The sequence below is a fragment of the Oncorhynchus kisutch genome, linkage group LG3 (assembly GCF_002021735.2).
Source record: "Oncorhynchus kisutch isolate 150728-3 linkage group LG3, Okis_V2, whole genome shotgun sequence".
In the NCBI taxonomy this organism is placed as follows: Eukaryota; Metazoa; Chordata; class Actinopteri; order Salmoniformes; family Salmonidae; genus Oncorhynchus; species Oncorhynchus kisutch.
Window position 1 is genome coordinate 20,018,816 of NC_034176.2, and position 20,156 is coordinate 20,038,971.

General features: G+C 41.6%; 1 protein-coding gene across 1 annotated transcript in view; it reads left to right on the forward strand.

The window, feature by feature from the left end:
• Positions 1-20,156, forward strand: part of LOC109871565 (GDNF family receptor alpha-2-like) — a 70,073-nt gene that overhangs the window by 32,018 nt on the left and 17,899 nt on the right. Inside the window, exon 4 of the mRNA XM_020462457.2 lies at positions 2,795-3,158. Coding sequence (XP_020318046.1) covers positions 2,795-3,158 — 364 coding nt within the window. The remainder of the gene's footprint in view (positions 1-2,794; positions 3,159-20,156) is intronic.

Below are 20,156 nucleotides of genomic sequence, written 5' to 3' on the forward strand. Positions count from 1 at the left end.
ATGCAGTCAATCTCTACTCTAGTTTGAGCCCGAAGAAATTGATATGCATGTTGTTGATATTAGCCCCCCGTGCTCTGTTCTGGGCCAACTGTAATTTGCATATGTCCTTTGTTGCAGCACTTGACCATATAAGTGGGCAGTAGTCCAGCCTATGGGACTTGTTTGGTTGATTGTGAGGTCAAGAAAGCAGAGCAGCACATTATCTTGGACAGACCTCTCCATATTTTAGCAACTGTTGAATCAATATGGTTTTGACAATGTCAGCTTACAATTGAGAGTTACACACCAAGCAGTTTATTCTCCTCAACTTGCTCAATCGGAACATTATACTTTACTAGATTTAGATGAGGTTTAGGGCTTAACTAATGATTTGTCCCAAATACAATGCTTTTAGTTTTTTATTTATCACTTATTACTAATAATCCATTCTAAAACTGACAGTAGCTCTTTGTTAAGTGTTGCAGTGATTTCACTTGCTGTGGTAGCTGATGTGTTTGATGTTGATTCATGGGCATACATAAAGATCACCACAGATCATCCCACAGCCCTTGACCTAGCATGTTCTCCTCCTGGGGGCAGCCTTGGTGAATGAGGGATAAAGACAAAGCTAACAAAGCAAAAATGTTTTCCAATCTTTACTAAATGGAATCCACCTTTTCATTTTCCCCCTATCGACAGGAAGTTGCGTCTATGTGTCCATGTGGTTGAAAAAGAGATCATTAGCTTTTTTGGGGTTCTGTTGTTGCTCTTTTGACTGTAACACCTGTTCCACTAGTGTATACACCCTATACACATCGAGAGTAGGAGCAGACTGGTTGCATCACTGCCTGGTATGGCAACTGCTTATCCTCCGACCGCACAGCACTACAGAGGGTAGTGTGTACGGCCCAGTACATCACCGGGACCAAGCTTCCTGCCATCCAGGACCTCTATACCAGGCGGTGTCAGAGGAAGGCTCTAAAAATTGTCAAAGACTCCAGCCACCCAAGTCATAGACTGTTCTCTCTAGTACCACACGGCAAGCAGTACCAGAGCGCCAAGTCTAGGTCCAAGAGGCTTCGAAACAGCTTCTACTGCCAAGCCATAAGACTGCTGAAAATCTAGTCAAATGGCTACCCTGACTATTTGTAGTGAACCCCCTCCCCCTCCCCCCTCACCCCTGTTGTCATCTATGCATAGTCACTTTAATAACTCTACCTACATGTACATACTACTTCCAATAACCGATGCCCCCTTCACATTGACTCTGTATCGGTACCCCCATGTATATAGTCTCATATTGTTATTTCACTGCTGCTCTTTAATTGTTTCTTTTATCTCTTGTTCTTATCTGTATTTTTTTGAAACTGCATTGTTGGATAGGGGCTCGTAAGTAAGCATTTCACTGTAAGGTCTACTACACCTGTTGTATTCTGCGCATATGACTAATACAATTTGATTTGATGTTATATGTTATATGTTATACTAATGAAATTGTGTTTCCATAGCTAGGGGTGACAACAACCTCTGCATAATCAAAATGGTTGCTTTGTGAGAAGGTGTTAAAGTTAGCCATTGTTATGTAAATGCTGGCTGGAATGTACCAGTGGCCTGGCGTTGGCCCCAGGTGAGAGCAGGTCCAGTGAGACACGGGTGCCAGCCTGCTTAGATGGAAACAGAAAAACCTGAGCCTTTTGGGTAAAACATGTGGTTTATCCTGGACAGAAATGCTCCGTGTTTGTGTGATGTCCATTCTGTGTATGGTATTTCTAGGATTGATCATCTGTGATTCACCACTGACAGACAGTACAGCTGCTCATGCAGTCCATCGGAAAGGTTTTTCCTCATTGCTGCGTGATAGACACAGAGTGAGATTGGTTCTGTTGAATAAGAGATGAATCTCCCTGGATGTCACCAAGCCAGCGCACCCTCTGAAATACCATCATCTACAGGAAGAGGGAGGTTATGTTCTCTGATACAGTCTAAGTACAAGGGATGCGGAATGTGAGTGAGTGTGATACTCTTTTATTAGTGATATCTCAAAAGCAGATGGGCATGTACCACCACCACCAGTCAAAACTGCTCTCAGACTATGCACATTTATTGACTTCTGTTTTCTACAATATCTAGATGACATGGTGTGATCACAGTAAGTAAAGGAAATGGTTCATCTGCCACTTAAACTGTCCAATAGGCCACAATACTGCAGCACAGTGAGCCTTTCCCATGTCCTTGAGCTCCTGTGTTTAATATTCCATACTCACAAACCAATTACACATGTCAATAAGCAACAAGACATCTAATTCACATGTTGTAAACAGTATCAAGGTCTGTGTCATGGTGTTTAGTTACAGTGGTACATCATGTTCTTTCTTAGTGGTGGGAAGAATCCAGGGAGACATGAAGCAATCACATGAGCAGAATCAACTTTATTCATTCACATTTCACTCAAGGCCTCTCCAAATCAATTATTCAGTAAGAATGGATATAGGCGAGCTATCCAAGTCTCAGATGGCTTAGCGTTGGCTTGGAAAAAATATATGATATTGAATAACCCCTAGCATAGGGAGAGCACTAAGACCATCATCATGAAGCCCACTTTCAGCACTCACAAACTTGACAACATAAATGGTCATAAGTAGTCGGAGCACATCAATTTAACTTGTGTTATGTGTTATCATGATGGTGTCAAATAATTTTGTCACGAGCCAGTTAACAAATGCTATAGGTCAGACCCATAATAACAACACAGCTTTGCAATAGATAGTTAAGTGCATATTATTTTTCCAATGCTCCCCTTCCCCCTTCTCTGCAGGGATGCACACTGTCACCCCTAAAGCCAACACCTGCTCTGACCCCAGCAAGACTTGTAACCCGTGCCTGGACGCAGCGAAGGCCTGCAACCTCAACAACACCTGTAAGAAACAGCGCTCCACCTACATTGCCACTTGCAGCAAAGGGGAACCGTGTAACCGTAAGCGCTGCCACAAGGCCCTGAGGCAGTTCCTGGACCGTGTGCCCACCGACTACAGCCACCAGCTGCTCTTCTGCCCCTGCCAGGACCTAGGCTGTGCTGAACGGAGGAGGCAGACCATCGTGCCCTTCTGCTCCTTCGAGGACAAAGTCAAACCCTACTGCCTGGAGCTAAGGAAGAACTGTCGCCAAGACCCCCTCTGCAGGTAAGAGTTTTATGAGTGGGGATTTGTCTGTGTGTGTGTCCATACTGCCATGTAAAAAAAGTATTGCCTCAGAGGGTTGAATACTGTTGTAATCAAAATATATTCGTGTTTTATTTTTTATATATATATCTTTTTTACAAACATTAGAATTTTTCTTCCACTTTGACATTACAGAGTATTTTGTGTAGATCGTTGACAAAAAAATGACAATTAAATACGTTTTATTCCCACCTTGTAACAAAACAAAACAACACAAAAAAAGTCAAGGGGTGTGAATACTTTCTGAAGGCACTGTATCTTAACGTGTAACATCAACAAATTTTAACATACTGGTACAACTTTGTTGTTCATAAAAACTGAAAGGTTTATTTTTGTTCTTTAATTGCCAATCGTCCAGACACGACATGACACACAAGGCTGAAAGAAGCATAGGAGCAGCCGAAGAGCAGCGCCTCTGGAGCAGGTTATGGGTTAAGTGACTTGTTCAAGGGTGCAGCCGTCAGTCTAGCTTTTTGAACGGGCAACCCTCTGGTTACTGGCCTGCCCCACAACAGTATAAACTAGCAGCGCACATGCCCCACCCACCGGAGGATCTGTCTTTTTCAGCAATCTATTTAATGTGTTTGAGGGGTGCAGCATCCACTTATCAAAAAATATGTTTTCATTGTCACACACCAAATAGGTGCAGGGAAATGTGTTGTAAGTCATAGTAATACAGCACCCCTGAAGCAAATTAGGGTTAAGTGCGTTCCTCACTGGCACATTGTCAGGTTTTTCACTTTGTCGATTCAGGTATTTGAACTAGTAACCTTTTGTTTGACAAGCCCAACGCTCTAACCACTAGGCTATCTGCTGCCCTACATGCATATGTTCGTACATGCCTCAGTGAGCGAGCTATTGGCCAAATGCAGGTATTGCTGAAATGAATTATCATACTCTTATATACCCTTATATATGGTAAATAGGAAAAGAAGATCAGATAAAGAATGTTGAACTGCAATCTCCTCCTGTGACATCCTAAAGTTTAGATTTCAGTGTTCAGCATCGCCTCAAGTTGATGTTGAGACTGGTGTTTTGTGGGTACTATTTAATGAAGCTGCCAGTTGAGGACTTGTGAGGCATCTGTTTCTAAAACTAGACACTCTAATGTACTTGTCCTCTTGCTCAGTTATGCACCGGGGCCTCCCACTCCTCTTTCTATTCTGGTTAGGGCCAGTTTGCGCTGTTCTGTGAAGGGTGTAGTACACAGCGGTGTACGAGATCTTCAGTTTCTTGGCGATTTCTCGCATGGAATAGCCTTCATTTCTGAGAGCAGGAATAGGCTGACGATTTTCAGAAGAAAGGTCTTTGTTTCTGGACATTTTGAGCCTGTAATCGAACCTACAAATGCTGATGCTCCAGATACTCAACTAGTCTAAAGAAGGACAGTTTTATTGCATCTTAGACATGCTGCAAGGAGGCATGAGGACTGCAGGGCCAGGGCAATAAATTGCCATGTCTGTACGTGAGATGCCTAAGACAGCGCTACAGGGAGACAGGACGGAAACCTGATCATCCTCACAGTGGCAGACCACGTGTAACAACACCTGCACAGGATCGGCACATCCGAACATCACACCTGCGGGACAGGTACAGGATGGCAACAACAACTGCCTGAGTTACACCAGGAACACACAATCCCTCCATCAGTGCTCAGACTGTCCGCAATAGGCAGAGAGAGGCTGGATTGAGGGCTTGTAGGCCTGTTGTAAGGCAGGTCTTCACCAGACATCACCGGCAACAATGTCGTCTATGGGCACAAACCCACCGTCGCTGGACAAGACAGGACTGGCAAAAAGTGCTCTTCACTGACGAGTCGCGGTTTTCTCTCACCAGGGGTGATGGTCAGATTCGCGTTTATCGTCGAAGGAATGAGCGTTACACCGAGGCCTGTACTCTGGAGCGGGATCGATTTGGAGGTGGAGGGTCCGTCATGGTCTGGGATGGTGTGTCACAGCATCATTGGACTGGGCTTGTTGTCATTGCAGGCTATCTCAATGCTGTGTGTTACAGGGAAGACATCCTCCTCCCTCATGTTGTACCCTTCCTGCAGGCTCATCCTGACATGACCCTTGACAGAACTTGACAAAGCTCCTCTCCCCTCCAACTCTTCCCGGGGTCCTTAGTGTACAAGAGAAAGTAGTGCACTATGGTTTTTCTTTTCCCAAATTATGTTCTCAGTTTTATTTTTCTTGGTTTGAAGTTTGTACAATTGTTCATAGAGAAACAACAAAATTGGATGTTCTGAGTCCATGTCAATGATTAAATCACATCAGAATACCTTATTTGGGGGGCTCTGGAAGAAAACAAACACATTTATTTTTGTTCGACATGGGTCCCATTATGCCAGGTGAAAACCAAAAACTGTATTCCACAATAATACCTCATACCAACAGTCAAGCATGGTGGTGTGATGGGTTGGGACTGCTTTGCTGCTTCAAGAGCTGGACGACTTGCCTTAATAGAAGGAACCATGAATTCTGCTCTGTATCAGAGAATTTTACAGGAGAATGTCAGGCCATCTGTCTGTGAGCTGAAGCTGGGTCATACAGCAAGACAATGATCCAAAACACACAATCAAATATACATGAAAATGGCAAAAAATTAACTCATTTTAACTTTTGGAAGTCAAGACCTAATCCCAAATGAGATGTTGTGGCAGGACTTGCAACGAGCAGTTCATGCTTGAAAATCCACACCTTTTGCTGAGTTACAGCTGTTCTGCATGGAAGAGTCGGCCAAAATTCCTCCCCAGCGACATGAGACACTGATCAACAACTACAGGAAGTGTTTGGTTTGAGTCATTGCAGCAAAATGTGGCAATTGCTTTTTCACACAGGGACATTGGGTGTTGTATAATTTTGTTAATGAAATAAATATGTAATTGTGTTATTTTTTCACTCAGGTACCCATTATCTAATATTAGGTTTTAGTTGAAAATTGGAAGATCTGAACATTCAGTATAAAAAATATGCAAAAGTAGAGAACATTAGAAAGGGGGCAAATACCTTTTCACAGCACTTAACTCATGAAACCACACAATCCTTGACCATATACAGTACCAGTCAAAAGTTTGGACACACAAAGTGTTAAACAAATCCAAATATATTTTCTATTTGAGATTCTTCAAAGAAGCCACCCTTTGCCTTGATGACAGCGTTGCACACTCTTGGCATTATTTCAACCACTTTCATGAGGTAGTCACCTGGAATGCATTTCAATTAACAGGTATGCCTTGATATAAGTTAAATAGTGGAATTTCTTTGAGCCAATGAATTGTGTTGTGACAGGGTAGGGGTGGTATACAGAAGATAGCCCTATTTGGTAAAAGACCAAGTCCAAATTATGGCAAAAACAGCTCAAATAAGCAAAGAGAAATGACAGCCCATCATTACTTTAAGACATGAAGGTCAGTCAATCCAGAAAATGTCAAGAACTTTAAGTGTCTTCAAGTGCTGGAGGAAACGGGTACAAAAGTATCTACAGTGCCTTGCGAAAGTATTCGGCCCCCTTGAACTTTGCGACCTTTTGCCACATTTCAGGCTTCAAACATAAAGATATAAAACTGTATTTGTTTGTGAAGAATCAACAACAAGTGGGACACAATCATGAAGTGGAACGACATTTATTGTATATTTCAAACTTTTTTAACAAATCAAAAACTGAAAAATTGGGCGTGCAAAATTATTCAGCCCCTTTACTTTCAGTACAGCAAACTCTCTCCAGAAGTTCAGTGAGGATCTCTGAATGATCCAATGTTGACCTAAATGACTAATGATGATAAATACAATCCACCTGTGTGTAATCAAGTCTCCGTATAAATGCACCTGCACTGTGTCTCAGAGGTCCGTTAAAAGCGCAGAGAGCATCATGAAGAACAAGGAACACACCAGGCAGGTACGAGATACTGTTGTGAAGAAGTTTAAAGCTGGATTTGGATACAAAAAGATTTCCCAAGCTTTAAACATCCCAAGGAGCACTGTGCAAGCGATAATATTGAAATGGAAGGAGTGTCAGACCACTGCAAATCTACCAAGACCTGGCCGTCCCTCTAAACTTTCAGCTCATACAAGGAGAAGACTGATCAGAGATGCAGCCAAGAGGCCCATGATCACTCTGGATGAACTGCAGAGATCTACAGCTGAGGTGGGAGACTCTGTCCATAGGACAACAATCAGTCGTATATTGCACAAATCTGGCCTTTATGGAAGAGTGGCAAGAAGAAAGCCATTTCTTATAGCTATCCATAAAAAGTGTTGTTTAAAGTTTGCCACAAGCCACCTGGGAGACACACCAAACATGTGGAAGAAGGTGCTCTGGTCAGATGAAACCAAAATGGAACTTTTTGGCAACAATGCAAAACGTTATGTTTGGCGTAAAAGCAACACAGCTCATCACCCTGAACACACCATCCCCACTGTCAAACATGGTGGTGGCAGCATCATGGTTTGGGCCTGCTTTTCTTCAGCAGGGACAGGGAAGATGGTTAAAATTGGTGGGAAGATGGATGGAGCCAAATACAGGACCATTCTGGAAGAAAACCTGATGGAGTCTGCAAAAGACCTGAGACTGGGACGGAGATTTGTCTTCCAACAAGACAATGATCCAAAACATAAAGCAAAATCTACAATGGAATGGTTCAAAAATAAACATATCCAGGTGTTAGAATGGCCAAGTAAAAGTCCAGACCTGAATCCAATCGAGAATCTGTGGAAAGAACTGAAAACTGCTGTTCACAAATGCTCTCCATCCAACCTCACTGAGCTCGAGCTGTTTTGCAAGGAGGAATGGGAAAACATTTCAGTCTCTCGATGTGCAAAACTGATAGAGACATACCCCAAGCGACTTACAGCTGTAATCGCAGCAAAAGGTGTCACTACAAAGTATTAACTTAAGGGGGCTGAATAATTCTGCACGCTCAATTTTTCCGTTTTTGATTTGTTAAAAAAGTTTGAAATATCCAATGAATGTCGTTCCACTTCATGATTGTGTCCCACTTGTTGTTGATTCTTCACAAACAAATACAGTTTTATATCTTTATGCTTGAAGCCTGAAATGTGGCAAAAGGTCGCAAAGTTCAAGGGGGCCGAATACTTTCGCAAGGCACTGTATATCCACAGTAAAACGAGTCCTATATCGACATATTCTGAAAGGCCACTCAGCAAGGAAGATGTCACAAATTTGTGGGCAGAACTGAACATTTGTGTGCGAGCAAGGAGGCCAGCTCTGTTAGGAGGAATGGGCCAAAATTCAACCAACTTATTGTGGGAAGCTTGTGGAAGTGTCAAACGTTCCGAGGAGCCAAGTTAACAGTTTAAAGGCAATGCTACCAAATGCTAATTGAGTGTATGTAAACTTCTGACCCACTGGGAATGTGATGAAAGAAATAAAAGCCGAAATGAATCAATCTCTCTACTATTATTTTGACATTTCACATTCATAAAATAAAGTGGTGATCCTAACTGAACTAAGACGGGGAATTTTTACTCTGATTAAAAGTCAGGAATGGTTTAAAACTGAGTTTAAATGTACACTGCTCAAAAAAATTAAGGGAACACTTAAACAACACAATGTAACTCCAAGTCAATCACACTTCTGTGAAATCAAACTGTCCACTTAGGAAGCAACACTTGATTGACAATAAATGTCACATGCTGTTGTACAAATGGAATAAACAACAGGTGGAAATTATAGGCAATTAGCAAGACACCCCCAATAACGGAGTGGTTCTGCAGGTGGTGACTACAGACCACTTCTCAGTTCCTATGCTTCCTGGCTGATGTTTTGGTCACTTTTGAATGCTGGCGGTGCTTTCACTCTAGTGGTAGCATGAGACGGAGTCTACAACCCACACAAGTGGCTCAGGTAGTGCAGCTCATCCAGGAAGGCACATCAATGCGAGCTGTGGCAAGAAGGTTTGCTGTGTCTGTCAGCGTAGTGTCCAGAGCATGGAGGCGCTACCAGGAGACAGGCCAGTACATCAGGAGACGTGTAGGAGGCCGTAGGAGGGCAACAACCCAGCAGCAGGACCTCTACCTCCGCCTTTGTGCAAGGAGGAGCAGGAGGTGCACTGCCAGAGCCCTGCAAAATTAACTCCAGCAGGCCACAAATGTGCATGTGTCTGCTCAAACGGTTAGAAACAGACTCCATGAGGGTGGTATGAGGGCTCGACGTCCACAGGTGGGGGTTGTGCTTACAGCCCAACACCGTGCAGGACTTTTGGCATTTGCCAGAGAACACCAAGATTGGAAAATTCGCCACTGGCGCCCTGTGCTCTTCACAGATGAAAGCCGGTTCACACTGAGCACATGTGACAGACGTGACAGTCTGGAGACGCCGTGGAGAACGTTCTGCTGCCTGCAACATCCTCCAGCATGACCGGTTTGGCGGTGGGTCAGTCATGGTGTGGGGTGGCATGTCTTTGGGAGGCCGCACAGCCCTCCATGTGCTCGCCAAAGGTAGCCTGACTGCCATTAGGTACCGAGATGAGATCCTCAGACCCCTTGTGAGACCATATGCTGGTGCGGTTGGCCCTGGGTTCCTCCTAATGCAAGACAATGCTAGACCTCATGTGGCTGGAGTGTCAGCAGTTCCTGCAAGAGGAAGGCATTGATGCTATGGACTGGCCCGCCCGTTCCCCAGACCTGAATCCAATTGAGCACATCTGGGACATCATGTCTCGCTCCATCCACGCCACGTTGCACCACAGACTGTCCAGGAGTTGGCGGATGCTTTAGTCCAGGTCTGGGAGGAGATCCCTCAGGAGACCATCCGCCACCTCATCAGGAGCTTGCCCAGGCGTTGTAGGGAGGTCATACAGGCACGTGGAGGCCACACACACACTACTGAGCCTCATTTTGACTTGTTTTAAGGACATTACATCAAAGTTGGATCAGCCTGTAGTGTGGTTTTCCACTTTAATTTTGAGTGTGACTCCAAATCCAGACCTCAATGGCTTGATAAATTTGATTTCCATTGATAATTTTTGTGTGATTTTGTTGTCAGCACATTCAACTATGTAAAGAAAAAAGTTTTTAATAAGAATATTTCATTCATTCAGATCTAGGATGTGTTATTTTAGTGTTCCCTTTATTTTTTTGAGCAGTGTATTTGGCTAAGGTGTATGTAAACTTCTGACTTCAACTGTATATAAAGCATAACAATCATACTTTACCAAACATAAGCTCTTTAATCCCAACCGTCAGCCACTCTCGGCCCATCCCACCTATCACCATAGACCACACTCGTTTGGTTTCCATGTGCCATACATGGTTCAATTGTATTGTGATGTTTTACATAATTTTCCAACCTTTCTGATCGTATAGTATCCACAGATTGTGAGCTAATGATGAAAACCTTTCCTACTAGTATTTTTATATTATATATTGACTGTCTATGTCTTTCCAAATTGCCCAACACTGCTGTTTGTAAAGTAAATTTTAAGTGCATGTTGCGATTTTTTTTTAACCATTCCTGAACCTGTGACCAGAAACAAGCTACATAGGGGCAATACCAGAACAAATGATCTATTGATTCTGTCTCTTCGCAGCAAAATTTACAGAGCTAAGATTGTTGTATGCCCCATATATAGCATTCTGTTGGTTGGAAGAATTGTATATAATAATTTAAATGGAATAACTCTAAGTGTTGAATCAAGTGTAGTTTTTTTGTACCAGTTCATTAACCAAGTGCCATGGAATTGGTACATTGTAAATCTCTTCCCATTTATTTTGCAACTGTCTGCAACTGCAGCTGTCAACATTTTTGTCCTCAAATGAAACTGGTATATTTTTATATTTAGGCCAGTTCCATTCAGCCAATTTGTATCTTTAATATATGGCAGGCAAACAAGTTCCCTACCTCCCCTTTTCCACTTGCCTCCTCCATTTTTGTGGTAGTGCTGCAATCAGTTGGTTGTCAAGTTGGATTGAGCAGATATTCCCATATATTTTCAATAACTGCATATGTGACACAACTCCTCCATTTCTATTCATAATATCATTAACAAATATAAAACCATTTTTAAACACTTTTTCCATAAAGAATGTTTTTGTATTAATCAGTATATTTGAGTTTAACCGTAACATTAATTGTAATATTTGTTCTATCTTTTCTGGAGGATTAAACTGAAATTGTAACCAGCTTGTATGGCTTGTTTAAGAAAGGGCGATCCTTTAAACAACATTTCATTTTCAATTAGTCGGAAATGAGAAGTTGTAATTTGTATGAAGGCAAAAATGCCACTTTTGAACAAAGTATGAGCCTTTCTTAATAATCTACCGGAGAACGGTTTTGGGTTCAAGTATAACTTATGTATGAGTGAAGATTTTAGTGAGAGGTTTAAAGCTTTAATATTAAATCGTTTTAGTCCCCCAAACTCATATTCATTATATAAAAAGGCACATTTAATTTTGTCTGGCTTTACATTCCAAATAGTTTTTACCCATTTTTCTCCCCAATTTCATGGTAACCAATTGTTTTAGTAGCTACTATCTTGTCTCATCGCTACAACTCCCGTACAGGCTCAGGAGAGACGAAGGTTGAAAGTCATGTGTCCTCCAATACACAACCCAACCAAGCCGCACTGCTTCTTAACACAGCGCGCATCCAACCCGGAAGCCAGCCGCACCAATGTGTCGGAGGAAACACCGTGCAGCCTTGGTTAGCGTTTTTATCCCCAGGATTTCTAACCCCTTAATGTTTTTGTGTGATGTAATTTTAATAGTTAGCATTTCAGTGGCCATAATAAATAGATATGCAGACAACGGATAGCCTTGTTTTACTCCTCTTAAAAGCTCAATACTTTCTGAGAAGTAACCATTATTTACTATTTTACATCTGGGGTTGCTGTACATTACTTTAACCCATTGTATAAGAGATTCACCGAAATTAAAGTAATACAGGCATTTATATATACATTCCAGTTGTACTTTATCAAATGCCTTTTCTAAATTTGCTATGAAGTCCAGATCTGGTATCTTCGGTGTTTCATAATGTTCAATTGTTTCAAGTAATTGTCTTATATTATCTCCAATATATTGTCCATGTGAAAAACCTGTCTGATCAGGATGAATAACATCTGATAAAAACCTTTTTTCATTCTACGTGCTATGAATTTTGCCGTTATTTTCGCATCAAAACATTGAAGTGTTAGAGGCCTCCAGTTTTTTAAATGGACTGGATATTTATGCTTACCGCCTGAGTCCTGTTTTACTAGTAATGAAATCACACCTTCTTGTTGAGTACCTGAAAGTCTAGAATATTTGTGTTAGATTCATAGTTTGGCATGCTGTTTAACTCTTTAGGGTTAGTTCGCATGATGCCTCTGTGTTTAGCTCAAGTTTACTGTTTCAAACTATTCCTGCAGTGTCCAATTTTGAAATGTCACTTTACATTCATTCTACTTGAATAGAGGTTCCTGGCCTCCCAGGCTCAGTCGTAATAGAAAAAAACTCCCAATCCCTTTTCTTACAGTAAATCCATGCAGTGTGTTATTAGTGTGTGGAAGGTCCATCGTCTCTCCTCCGATTTATGATTGTCTTCATAATTGCTTTTCGTCAGCTTTGTGTAATCTATGGTCAGGTGAAGTTGCTCTGGGTGACCTTTTCACCCCCCATGTGTCTGCTGTGCACTTCCTTATTGTGACGCGTATGAAATAGTCTGTTAGAGGTTATTATCTTCCCCTGTTGTACGCCCTATGGAGGTCAATAGTGCAATGTGTGGAAATAAGATAGGAGTGGGTCAGTGTGACCATAATAAGATACTGGACAAGAGTGCAATGCCCCTACTAAGAAAAATATGTCTGATATGCAAGAGCATGACATGCAAGACATTCAATTCAGTCAGTCTTACTGAATATTCCCATAGTTTATTTCAACCTTGTGTCCATAAAAATTGGCCACACAGTAAGGCATTCTGGTAGTGGCAGATCTGTCACCTCTATCTCTACCCACCTACCCATCTGTAATATGCCTGTGTTTTGATCCATCTAATTTGCACATTACCTGTTTGTGCTCGGTTTAGGATCTTAGACTCAAATTTTTCAAATCAGCTTTGATATCTGCTCACAATATTGGCTTCAGACTGCTGAAGGTACAAGGACCAAGGACAGGGATTGTTGCTGTTATTTTATCGTGTGACTTCCTGATGTTGTGAGATTCTCTCTGGTGTTTACAGAATACTGGAGCTGTGAGATCAGGGCCAGCTTAGATAAAACATCGGGGAAGTAAATGGCTGCAGAATTGCCTTTAACATTGATGATGATTATGAGTGTATGATGCATGGAACTTTATGGTATAAACATTTGAATGTGTGTATTATTATTTTAAATGTATGCACTTCTGTCCTTTGAGATGTTATTGTTTATTAATGTTCTGTATTATGTCATGTTTTATGTAGACCCCAGGAAGAGTAGCTGCTGCTTTAGCAGTAGCTAATGGGGTTCATAATAAAATAGTACTAATAAATGAAATAAAGAAAATAGTAGCTAATGAAATAGTAGCTAATGGGGTTCCTAATAAAAAAAGATAATATGCATTAATCTGCAAGTAAAGACAGTTGTAAAGCAGCCCTGCCTTCGCACTCGTCCTAGCCTCTTTACATCATTGAATATCTCAGGCTCTCTTCACTGTGAACAAGAACTAGGTATTGGCTGTTTCCTGCCTCCCCATACCAAGGATGGGTGGAGACAGGATGGAAGAAGTGTATCATTGAACTACAGGCTTCCAAGAGTGCTGCCTGATTCCAAACAGGCCGATACATGAGCAGCCCCATTTCATCTGAAAGTTGACGGGTGGGGATAGAGAATCAATCCTGCTGTAGCTACGGCAGGAGAGGCCAGTGGTTTGGCCACAGTGGTATAGATCTCCAGCCATGTCTTCAGAGGCTAATCTGGAGGCGAAAGAAATGCACACATGTGTAGGTGAGGTGCTGGCTAGAGGAGTAGAACACTTGAAAAAGAAAAGGAGAGCCACACTCTAGGAGCTCAGATGCAATAATTGTCTAACCTGTCTTCAGAGGCCAACAGACATCCATTACCAGCATAGTCGGATCTTTGGGGGAGCTACGTAGAGCTGAAGAGCTTTGTACAAGAACTAGGCATTGACTGTTTCCTGCTCTCACACCTGGCTTTAGTTCCGTTGCGGATGTTTTTTCATCAGTCTGCACAAACAGAGCATTCCTCCTGTGTTGCCTCGGCCTTGCTGATGGATACAGTGTTTACTCTGCCGTGTCTGCTGAGTGACGATAGTTATATTTGGATGTGCGCTGTGTACACTAGGTCCAGAACAGTAGGCCCTGCAGAGCTCAGTGAGTCTTGTATGTACACTATTGATTGGCCAAACAATCAATGCAACACGTCTATATTTGATTTATTTCCTCTGTTCCTCTTGCTTTACTGTGTGCTCTTTGATTGAGTTATTTGGCCAATAGGTTTCAAAGCAGGGAGCTGAGAGATTATTGATCACTGAACAGTTAGCCTGACCCAGATACTGTACATCTCGGGACTTTGCTTACAATACATCAGGCCACCACCCCACCTCAACATCCAACTGAAAAGGCCAGCTCTGCTTTATAGGACAACAGAGGTTTCCACTGAGGGGGGAATCAAAACCAGGAAAGTGATTGGCCCAGATGGCATTTCAGAAGACTGTTCAGGACACAGGCAGCATTTTTCTTAGTTCTCCACTAGCCTTAAAGGCCTTTGTGTATTGCTTGGACACATTTCTATCTTTGCCTTACCTAAAATGAGACAAGTGATGAAAGCAATCAAAGTACACCTACTTGTAATACTGTAAATGTTGGCTTGCACAAGCACGGCAAACAAATGACTCATATACAGCAGTACACTGCTTTAATCAGATCTCTGCAAAAGCTAGGACGTGCTCTGCTTGTTGGCTGTACATAAGAGCAGGAATTGGAGAGAGGGCAGGAGAGAGCTGTGCAGATCATTTCAATACATGGATTACCGTATTCCCAGTTAGTGTACTGTAATCGCTGAGGGAACGGATAGAGGAAGCTACAATCATTACAGGCCAAGCCACCCCCACAGTCTCATCGTCATGGTAGAAATGTTATATAATATTTATGCTTCCAAAACTTATCATGTAAATAGTACACGTGGGGAATAAGGTGATTAAGCCTGACTCAAAGTACCTCTTCTATAAGGGCCAAATTCGGAATTCGGAAATTACACCTTTCTTAAGCACGACTCTTACCTCATGCAGGTGTGTAACGTGCTTTGCAGGCGTGGTTCCCTTGCGTGCTCTGAATAAATGTAATTCACCTGCTGAAAACCCTCCCACTTGCTGGCCAACAGATTTTCTTGTGGGGTTTTCAGTACATTTATCTTAAGTCATTCCTTTAAATACAGTGTACCTTTTTAGTTGGAATTTTGACAAGACTCACTAGAATATATATATATATATATATATATTTAGTTTTATTTAACTAGGCAAGTCAATTAAGAACAAATTCTTATTTTCAATGAAGGTCTAGGAACAATGGGTTAACTGCCTGTTCAGGGGCAGAACGACAGATTTGTACCTTGTCAACTCGGGGGTTTGAACTTGCAACCTTCCGGTTACTAGTCCAACACTCTAACCACTAAGCTACTCTGCCACGAGAGAACGGGTTCAGAATATTAGGGCTCAATGAAAGAAATACATCTCAATATATGCTCATTCGTCTCCGTTTCACCACCAATTGGTAGATTAATAAATAATCTGATTTGGTAGATTATTTAGGGTTAGGAAAGTATTTATGAATCATAAAAAAACAGGTTAGAAACCTTTATCCATGAAAGAAAGAAAACGGTGGTTTGATTCATTCTGAATATTTCAACATTCAGTTCTTTAACCCATGGTAATGTTGGAAGATTAATGTACATAGAATAGTGTACAATAGTTGGCTATATCCTCCTCTATTGCCTGCAATAACCATGGAGCTGTGATGACACAGCCAAGTATTGTACCATTTGGGTTCAAACTCTTTTTGGCTTGGTCTGCGCTCCACTCCAGAACAATTTAATTAGACGGTCTCTTTTTTATATTATCAACTGTTACTAATGATCCTCCGCAACAAACACACGGCTGTGACGGCGTTTATAAGGAAGGCAAATGAAGGTAAACGAAACAATGGAATAAAAATGTAGGCTATACCAACTGAAGGGGACTAACAGTAAATTGACAGTTGAATATGTGTGGTTATTAGCCCTACTGACGGTCAAATGATAGTGGCTAATATTTATCACGATAGAAATATGAAATAGAGAAAGTCGAGGTAGACATTCGAGAGTGCCCATCCCTGCAAGTTAAAAGGCTGTACAATTGAAATTCTGCATAATGGCACAGCTTTTCATAAACTTTACTGTGGGAAAGTTGACAAGTTGATATGCTTCAGTTTTCTGCAATATGACTGGTTTTACATTTGTCTCCAGCGATTATAAGGAAATATATATCTAAAACAAGTATAATTTGTATTTACAATTACCTTTATCCAAACGGATTACTCATTTACATGTGCTTCTCCACCTGCATTGCTTGCTGTTTGGGGTTTTAGGCTGGGTTTCTGTACAGCACTTTGAGATATCAGCTGATGTACGAAGGGCTATATAAATAAATTTGATTTGATTTGATTTGATTTGATTTACCTAGCTCTTATCAATAGCTGTTATAAGTTGTAAATTACAGTGCCTGGAGAATGCTGTTATTTCTATCAGAAAAAAAGAAAGTAGATGCTTTTTCCACTTGGAACCTGTACTGTAGGTTCACTAGACCTTATTCACGGTTTCCTCACACATGAAGGTGGTGGAATTATTAGGGAATGAAGTCAAGGTCAGAATACGGGGTATCTGTAAACACACATCTGCCACACCTTCTGTCAGAATCTCCCGAGGAGAGGTGGGTGTGGAGTCAGACGCAGGAGAGCAAGAATTCCAAGAAGGGTGTTTTATTTACTGGTCAACCAACACAACAGGTACAGGACCACAAAAGGAGCCACAAGAAAACAGCAACGAAGTCCAGTAAAAAACAGAGGAGAAACACTCCTCTACTAAACTAACGTGCGGGAAAAACAGTCCCAAAAATAAACCTGCTTAACAGTAAAAAAAACGTAACCCAAACCAACAACAGTAACACAAACAATCCCGCACAAAACCTAGCAGGTAGGGCAAGATTAAATACCCCACTGATTAGCCAAACTAGACACAGGTGAACGAACACAAGACAGACAGTGGCAACTAGTAAGCCGGCGACGATGACCGCCGAGTGCCGCCCGAACAGGGAGAGGAGCCACCTTTGGTTGAAGTTGTGACACCTTCATTTATTTAATCTCCACCCAAAACAAATAGCAGGTGAATAGCATACTGTTCTCATGCTTAAGTTCAAGGTCAGAATACGCATAGAGAGAAAAGTGCATAAAAAGTGAATTACATTCCATTTATGTGCTCATAACTCGGGTCGGAATCGGGCCCTAACTGAGGAATGTTGTTAAAGTGTTGGATAATTATTTAATTATTCATAATCATTATTCTGTGTAACTCCCTTTTGTATTTCAGGGACAGTTCATATATTAATAGATTTGTTTACCCAAGTTTAAGTGTTTTGTTTACCTTGTTTGGAGACTATTAGTGCCAATAACCTTGAGTAATCTACTTACCCTCACCAAATAGCTTAGCCGTTGCTGCGTTTTGTGACAGTTAATTTAGCATTCATTCATGACATCACAATATATGGGGGTTGCAGGATGTCAGTAACGAACAGAGGGAGAAGGAAAACAAAGGTTGAACTGCCTGTGATTTCCTGGTCACCACAAAATAAATGTTTCATCAGACTTGAAGAGCACCAAATTAAAAAGGATGAATTCAATAAAGTCAAGTCAAATGGTTAGCCTCATTACTTTGATTTCTCTGCAAGCACTACTTATAGTGCACAGGCAACTTAAGTGAACTGCAGCAACACAGCAGTGCCTTTGACTGAAAGCCACATGCCCAAATGCCCTTTTAGTCTTGAGAACTTGTCCCAATGAATGTGTAGTCAAATAGCCTTGTGTTTCCAAATAAATGGGCCCTCTTGATGTTCCATCAAAGGACAATTGCCCGAAGCTGCTGTGAAACTGTCCACTGACACTGATAAAATAGAGAAGGCCAGGGACAACAGCAACCAGCTAAAAGGCAATGCAAGAAATGGTTGTAACACAGGACTTTGAGACGATGACATATATTTTTGAAGAAGCTTATTTTACTGAGAAGAAAATGGACAGTTATGATATGGTTGAAATGCTTTATTTTTGGACTTTTCCATCATTGTAGATGTGCATGCTTCGTCCTTTTGTAGGTTGAATAGTCCATATGCAGTACACCAGATATAGAAAAAATTGAATGTAGAACAACCCATCTATTGTCAGCTTCTATTATTTCAATCAGCATTTAACACCGATGAATTGACAAAAGACCAATGACCTTTGCCATTGATAAAGTTTAGGTCAAATTTCCTAACTGTGAGTTTGCACAAAGGCACAGAGCAAGTTTACCACCCTGTTTCTATGACTCAGCAAAGACACATCTGCAATCATGTGCCCATTCAATGTCAAATTGTTTGATTTATCGTCGCTAGACCTAAATGAATGCTAGAGCCAGAATGGGAGAGTTATCTATGAGCAATACACTTAAAATGAGTGTTATATCAAGGTATGTAAAATGATAATGTTAGTGCTTATCCAGGAAATCAAAAAATGATATGTCCAATATTACTGAAATGGTCAAACATGTCAGCAAATGTAGAGAGGATGTTTTCCAAAGATATAATTTCCCCAAGATATTCGCTGTTGAGAGGCTATTATAGCCACCACGTCTTAGCAGTTGATAATTTACATTTTCCCTTCCTTCATGAGGAAATGGTTTTTAGACATTCATCTGATTTGACTCAATGTTAGTCATCGGTGGCGATAAGGAATACAATTCCATGTTAAAAGCCATTAGTTTTCTATTACGGTTGAGCAAGATGGATAGGCACTCAACACTGACTGAATTACTGTGTTTAAAGCGTCAAATCTTTTTCAAAGAAGTCTACCTCTACGGGAGCTCCCTTTGCCACTTCCCAGGGCTGAGTGTCTGAAATGGCCATAACACTCTGAGAGGCAGACAGCCTGTCATTTCAGTAGTGAGCTGTCTGCCAAGGTATAATGGAAAAGCTGTGGCAGCCATCAAATGTGCTGCATCTCGATGTTGGACACTATTGTCCAAACACTCCGGACACCTTTCTAAACTTGAAATGACTGTTTTTAAAATAAAAACATGCAGTCCGTCTCCACAGCCTCTACACCTGGTGCAGACACATATTATTGTCCAAAGTGTTTTTGAGCAATGAACAGGTTGTCCATGGAAACATCCACATGGAAAGTGTTAGTGATGACTGTTCGTTTTTGCAGATGTATAGAACAGAGAGGATGCGTTATGGCTAGGCTGAGAAGTCCCTCAGTCTCCACACACCTCAGTTTCTCTTTATCAAAGGCTGTGATGGGATGTTATAGGGAACAAGCAATTTGTTCCAGTCAGAGAGGAAGAAGATGAGAGGCTTTCTGTAGAGAAGAGGGGGGAAGAGGTGCACAAAGCCCTTGTCCCTGAAACAAGGCTTAGATGTGATGTTCGCAACATGTCACTTTGAGAGCCACTCTGCGTGATTTGATAGGGAGCGGAAGGAGATGGAGCCAGAGTAATGAAGTGAGGAAGAGTGGGTTTGCTCGTGGGCCTATTCTGTGCATCCAGGCTGCAGAGAGTGTTACCTGATCATTTCCTCCAGACAAATCCTCAGCCTCTGCACTTCTCATTGAGATGTGGAGGACAGAATATAATAAGCATGGGACTGTTGTTGTCCTGTATTCTTTGATTATTCATTAACAAGGATATGAGATGGATTCCAACACCCCTCAACCATCTCAAGTCCCAGAAACATCTCACCTTCT